This window comes from Eucalyptus grandis, chromosome 4, assembly GCF_016545825.1.
Source record: "Eucalyptus grandis isolate ANBG69807.140 chromosome 4, ASM1654582v1, whole genome shotgun sequence".
In the NCBI taxonomy this organism is placed as follows: Eukaryota; Viridiplantae; Streptophyta; class Magnoliopsida; order Myrtales; family Myrtaceae; genus Eucalyptus; species Eucalyptus grandis.
Genome location: NC_052615.1, coordinates 21,063,133 through 21,069,859, shown reverse-complemented (window position 1 = coordinate 21,069,859; position 6,727 = coordinate 21,063,133). Strand labels below are relative to the sequence as shown.

The 6,727-nt window shown below is 40.7% G+C and overlaps 1 protein-coding gene across 2 annotated transcripts; it reads right to left on the bottom strand.

The window, feature by feature from the left end:
• Window positions 1-385: 385 nt before the first annotated feature.
• LOC104442447 (chaperonin 60 subunit alpha 2, chloroplastic) lies at window positions 386-6,084 on the bottom strand. Of its 2 annotated transcripts, XM_039311040.1 has the most exons (9): window positions 5,770-6,084; window positions 5,558-5,732; window positions 3,824-3,945; window positions 3,521-3,728; window positions 3,277-3,422; window positions 2,714-3,020; window positions 2,316-2,566; window positions 1,881-2,081; window positions 386-1,119 (listed from the first exon to the last, which is right to left on the bottom strand). In XM_039311040.1, exons 1-9 carry the CDS (start codon window positions 5,824-5,826, stop codon window positions 832-834), a joined length of 1,755 nt encoding a protein of 584 aa, XP_039166974.1. In that variant the 5' UTR covers window positions 5,827-6,084; the 3' UTR covers window positions 386-831. The 2 variants fall into 2 exon arrangements, with proteins under 2 accessions (XP_039166974.1, XP_039166975.1); XM_039311041.1 differs by lacking the exons at window positions 5,558-5,732; window positions 5,770-6,084 and having other exon boundaries at window positions 3,814-3,941.
• Between the last annotated feature and the right edge of the window lie 643 nt (window positions 6,085-6,727).

The following is a 6,727-nucleotide window of genomic DNA, read 5'->3' as shown; positions in this document are numbered from 1 at the left end:
CATCTACTTTTTATCTAATAGTTGTTATATGACTCATAATTATATAGATCTATGCTCAAAATGAGATATTAGGTTATCGCACAAGATGAGATTAATCTTAATAGGGTTTTCAATCAAATTGAGCACACCTTTTCCGCACTTCTTGAAACATTTAAAATGTTTTGCTAGGGGAAATCGATTGAGATGCAGCTTAAAGTTGCTGGATCAAGCACCGTGACTGACAAAAAGGTCATTGTTGGATTGCTGCATTCAGTCAATTCTCTGATAAGATATCTGAGGTACTGTTATTCACGTTGGTAGTTCAGGAACTTGAACCTCAAACGAAAATCGTATGCTCCCAGAGGAACTGGTCTGCTTGTCCCTCTGTATCTGAATAGTGGATACAGTCACCATAAGCTTGAAATTAGTAAAATTCTTGTGATTAATTTCGACACTAACTTATACCCAGTACAAGGCATTACATTTTCCAGTCTCAAAAGAAAGTACAAGGCATTAGACTCCGGAGAACATCGGTTGAACAATGCGTTTTCCAACAATAGGTGTGTAAGAGAGAGATTTTGACGTGTTGCACAGATTGCAGAAATGTGACTGCCATTAAGCAAACCGGAGAAACTATCCAGCTTTCAATATCCAACCTTGGTTTCTTCAATTATGACTGGGCTGGATCTTGAAGATAAGTGAGATTACACCTCTCCAGTTCCCCGGAACATGTTATGCCCATCTTCATTTTGAGCATGCATCCATGAAGCACGGGTATTTTTTTTTTTATCAAGGAGAGCTCTGATTTGGCATTTATCCTGAGCAATGAAGCATCCACTCCTTCGTTTTACTTTAAGGTGTTATTCCAGGCACAAGTGGAATAGGTGGCTTGGGCTTCTTTGTTTTCTCCACCAATATCGCTTGGGTTGTCAAGACTGTCCCTGCAATGGAGACTGCGCTTTGTAGTGCGCACCTTGAAACCTTGCATGGATCTATGACTCCAACACTGAGAAGATCTTCATATTTGCCCGTCATTGCATTGTAACCAATTTCCCAACCACATGTTCGGGTTTTCTCCACTACAGTATCGCCATCTGCTCCTGCATTAGTTGCAATGGCTTTTGCTGGAGCAAGGAGTGCCTGCAATTGCAATCCGCAATTGACCATCTATAATGCTAGAAACTATCCTACACTCAATGCATTCCACTTAGAATGCCCAAGCAATTATTGAAGACATAAGGCAGGTTATTATTCAAAAGAAAAAGTAGAACATAGTTTCCTCAAGCCCACAGGAGAGGCTGTTACACTGGTCAACTAAGAAACGGTCGATGTAAAGAATTTGATGATCAGCAGACAGAATGCAAATCCACTCCAGAACCATTGCACACACACCCATATCAGGTAACGCCAGCTTCTGGCCTTGTCTGTTTTGTCTCACATTTATTGATTTGGCAATGGCAGCTACTCCGGCCACTTAAAACTTTTATCTGACATGCAACACCACCATTCCCAAGTCTTGCTGAACATTAGATATTCAAAACGGGTTTTGTTTTAAAGGCACAATGGTGTCTCTAGCTATTGATAAATAAAGTATATACTAGTCGATAGATCTGCCTGTGCATATTCTAATACAAATATATAGAGCACAATCAACTTAGTAAACCTGGCCATGGTTTGTCCCTGTAAATCCTCAAAGCCACCATTAACAATGAACAACAAGAGTGACAATTTGCTAGAGAACAAAGGCACCAGAGGATGCTTGTTGGACCAAACTAGGTATGCATGAACAAAATTTGGTCAAGTGCCAACCACCTCAGTTTCCTTTAAACTACCTGCTGAAATTTAAATCACACACAAAACGATGCACACAAAGAGATGAAGCAAAAAAGTAGAAATCATACTGTTGCTATGACATCAGAACCAATCTGCTCCTCTTGATCTTCCATCTTGCTCTTTATCACAGAAATATACTCAGAAAGATGTATATAAGCTGCACCACCACCAGGTACTATTCCCTCATCCATCGCAGCAAATGTAGCCTGCTTTGCATCCTCTATTCTAAGTTTACGGTCTTCAAGTTCCACCTCAGTGTGCGCTCCTACCTAAATTGAATGCACATTGCTTAGTATAAAACAGAAACAACAGTGAATCGCTTTCAGACTAGTAGGCAATACAGAATTACGAGTATGATGAATATGTGCAATTCATTTATCTCGAGGACATGAGGGGATCTCAAATTCGCAAGCTTGTACATTTTTGATTCTTCAAACGAGTTGCTTAAATAGACTTATATGTGAGTGAAAATTGCCTCCAAAAGAATGTGGGATTTTGCAAACCTTAATTACAGCAACTCCACCAGTGAGTTTGGCAACTCTTTCTGCAAGCTTTCGGGAATGGTATGCGCTGTCAGTTTCAGCTAAATCCTTCTTAATCTGTGAAATCCTTGCCTGGATTTCAGCTTTAGTAGAAGGATCAGCAACAATGATTGTTGAGTTACTGCTGATGGTTACTTTTCTAGCAATGCCAAGCTGATCAGACGTCACACCATCAAGAGTTAGACCCAATTCTCCAGAGAGAAAATCAGCACCTGATGTTATTACAATGTTAATGGAACAAAAAAATAGCAGAAAATGCGCTCTAATGTTGGGAATACTCATACGTTTTGAATAAGAAGGCTTCTTTAAGGAATTGAAGACAGCATAAAAACAAAGCTTGCTACGCTGTACAAGTTCACCTGTCAATAAAGCAATGTCCTGCAGGACACCTTTCTTTCCTTCTCCAAATCCTGGACATTGCACGACAGCTACATTAAGCAAGCCTTGCATTTTGTTCACAACAAGTGTTTCCAATACTTGTGTTGAGATATCCTCAGCAATGATTAGCAAGGGGACACTTAATTGAGTTGCCTTCTCCAGCAAAGGAATCATTTCCTTGACATCTGAAATCTTCTGATCAGTTACAAGGACTTTGGCATTCTCAAACTCCACAAGAGATCTATCCTGGTTTGTAATGAAATGAGGCGACATATAGCCCTTATCAATCTGGCAGGAAAAAAAAATCTGACTTAAGTGAAGAAATCATCAAAGGGGAATTTATTATTAAAAGTTGTGTATGCATTCAATAAGCTCAGGATCTATTGATGCATCCAATTGGAAGACTTTATCCCTTTAGGAGACAGAGTTTAGAAGATAGAGAGCTTGCGAAAGAGCATAAGAGATTTAATAACTCTGTCCACATTTTGCAAGGGAACAATCATCCAACTCCTTATTATTTCAAACCTAAAGCAAAATTCACCACCTTCATTCCTTCTTCAACTACAACAAAGGTTTCAGAAGATGAGGATGACTCGATAGAGATTACTCCATCATGTCCAATCCTTTCTATAGCGTCAGCAATTATCCTTGCAACAAAGTCATCGTTTCCAGCAGATATTGATGCCACAGCTGCAAAATGGTGAGAAAATTTCAGAATTTTGTCATGAATAGCTCATGTATTGGACAAAGCACCCAAAAAAAAAAAAAAAAAAAAATTCATCACTAACCTTTGATATGATCACTCCCTCTTACAGGAAAGCTCTTTTCCTTCAAAATCCTGACCAATTCCTTTACAGTCTTATCCATTCCTTTTCTTATAGAGATTGGATTAGCCCCAAAAGAAACTGCCAACAGCCCAGATTTAATCATCGCTCGAGCCAGGATAATCACGGTGGTTGTGCCATCACCAGCCAAGTCATTCATGCGGCCAGCTACCTGGATTTATATCCATTTGAGCACAAAAACATAAAATAAAGAGTTAAGCATGAGGGCAAGCTTCTGGAGAGGATTAAATATTAACCATGAATGACCTCTTGGACTAACATTGCCCCGGCATTCTCAATTGCATCTGAAAGTTCTATTGCTCGGGCAATTGTGACACCATCATTTATTACTTTCAGAGATTCGGACTCTGAGAGGACAACATTGCGTCCTGAAGTAAAGAGAAATTAAATAAATCAATTAGGCCATAATGGTAGAATCAATCCTCTAATCTGGACACAACTGGAAAAAAACATAAACCTATACTATGGTCAGTTGAGGAATACTGATCAAACAAATTTACATTTTTGGTTGCAAGGAATTTTCCAGTAAAAGGGCTTTTCTCATACCACTCTAAAAATATCAATAACATAAAAAGAAAAACAATATCCGATTGAATAGTATTGATATTCTTGATAATTATTGACTATGCATATATCAATGAGAAGAAAATTAATAAATCATCTGGCTCCAAAAGCCAAAGCCGACACAGCATTTTTACAAGTGTAACCTTGGTTGTTCTACTGAAGACTAACATTGGACTTCTAGTTTTCGGCATCCATTGTCTCTCTTCCTTTTCAACTTTCTCCTCCTTTCTATAAAGTGTTTACAATTATGACGTGAAACAGGGTTGGATTAGACAAAAGCATGTGTGTCATAATGGGGTCAACCCATTTAAACACATTTGGGAATGTTGGTGAAAAAAGTCAATATGCTATTATCAACATGACACATTATAACCATCTACATATTGCCGTGTGACATATTGATGCGCATGATAAACATTGTATAAATTTATATATAAGAACCTGTTTTCAAAAAAAGTCAAACATGTTATCTTACATGCTTAAAAACATGTCATCTTCAGATTTCAAGGTTGCAATAGTATTCTACATGGCATCAACACTATTATGCCATGACATGTGAGCTGCCAATTATTTTAATGAGTGCAAATGGCAAATGCTGAAATATTTTAGTAAAAAGTCTTTTTCACAACATGCTATAGAAGCAATTTATATTGTTGGGTTCAACAAGTTGGACAGTAGGAATAGTAAATAGACCAGTCAAATTGACCCCAAATGCACCTTAAATACGTATGAGTTAGTAAGTGTACTTCCAGAAAAGGTTTAGAGAAAAACTTGTCATGCCTCTAGATTAGCATACCCTAAACATAGGTTGCGAAGATCTTATGTATGGTACTGTACAATATCCATATATTGAAGAAATTTCTTCTTCTAACGAGGGGACCATGTTCTGTCTATAATTATCTTCCATTGCCACCAAAACAACTAACTTGTGTGTATGCGGTGTCAATTAACTATCTTCCGTGAATAGGATAGATAAGAATACTCCGTGTATTACTTCTAGTCCATGGTGAAGAATAAGGGCTGAAGCAACCAAAAAAGAAACCGAAGAAAACAATAAAACAGCAATCAGGAAAGCAAGGCAGGTTAGTCAGCTTGGAATGTAGGAATTAAAAGTCCGGAACGTCTAGCATTGTCCCCTCGACAAAAGGAAAAGTTCATACACTAAACTCAGGCTAAAATACCGCAATTCTGCACATACGCCATCAAAATAACTCTCAACGCCAAATGTTGCACAAAACTAGACCAGCCAGCTCCCCGACAACTAATAAGCAAAAACACAATATCTCTCCCTCTGTCCAAAATACTAATTCCAGCTCAACCGCATAATAAATAAATAATTAGATGAACAAATGGTTCCATGATTAAAATGACAGAAACAGGGAATTTCAGAAGAAGAAACAGAAGAGCTCCACAAACCTCTACGTCCGATGGTAACAGAGACAGCATCAGCCAATTTATCAATCCCAGATTGAAGAGCCTCTCTGCATTCCTTGCCGAAAGATACCCTCTTTGGACCCGCTCTCACCACGAAGTTCCCAACTTTCTGCCCGTTCCTCCATAGACCCAACACCCTCCTGCTTCCACTCAGATTCTGGACAGGGAACAGCGCCCAAATTCTTCAATCTCACCCGAAAGAGCAGATTCGGAGGGAGGATTGAAGGTGTCGTAAAGGAGGAGGCGGACATTCTCAGGGGCGGTTCCTTCCTGGGTTTTTCGAGGGGTTTAAGGCTTTAACGTTGGGGGCTGCTAATTCCCACCCTTCCGTTAGCTTATTCACGCCCTTAATAAATATTAAAATGGCAAGAATAGCCCTAGGTGATTCCGACAAGCAGCGAGGCGGAAAAGATCGCGGGGAGGGCGAAGCAAGCGCCGGCGGCGACGCTGAGGAGGCGCGCTTTGGGTACCGGCGGCGAGGGGAGAGAGGGGGGAGACAGGATGGGTGAAGTTGTGATTGGAGTTTTATGCGATACGGAATTTCGATTAATCAAAAAACCGAAAAAAAATTGTATGATGATTATAAGGTAAGTGAAAGAGGAGAAAATATTGGGTACGTCTTACGTAGACAGCGTGGCAAACAAGAAGGTGGTGGGAGCGCGACACGTGTCCTCGTGGGACCCATAAAGTCAGGCGTCTGATCCTCGACTCAGCGCTTCTTCCTCTCTCCTCTAACTCTCGTCTCGGCTGGTGGCTCGGCTCGGCTGGCAAAAGAAAGGACGTCCTCTCCTCCCGACCTGCATGCTCACGCTCTCTCTCCTGTCAGAGCATTTATTGCGGAAACTTTTCTCTTTCCTTCGTTTGAGAAAGAAAATGGCCGTCCGTTCCTCTTTCCCTCTCCATTTCTTTCCTTTTGAATTTTTGAATCTGAAATCCTCTCTCCGCGCTCGTTGTTGCTCCGCCGTGCACCAAGCGGCCGTTCTCCTGCCATCGCCGACGAACCACATTACGGCCGCCGCTACTCGGTGCTCACTCGCTTCTCTCTTCGGGTTCGTTCTTTGCTCCGTCATTCGTTCCGGCGTTCCGGGATCGCGAGATGCAGCACGCGGAGGAGAAGCGAGGCCTCTTCGAGCTCCCCTCAACGTCGACGAG

What these genes read in the sequence shown, in the direction of transcription:
- LOC104442447 (XM_039311040.1), bottom strand. Translation starts at nt 5,826, where the DNA reads ATGTCCGCCTCCTCCTTTACGACACCTTCAATCCTCCCTCCGAATCTG. An exon ending in CTCCGAATCTGCTCTTTCGG is followed by an intron (nt 5,733 to 5,769) that starts GTGAGATTGAAG and finishes TTCCCTGTCCAG; the next exon opens with AATCTGAGTGGAAGCAGGAG. An exon ending in GTGGAGTTGCTGTAATTAAG is followed by an intron (nt 2,082 to 2,315) that starts GTTTGCAAAATC and finishes CATTCAATTTAG; the next exon opens with GTAGGAGCGCACACTGAGGT.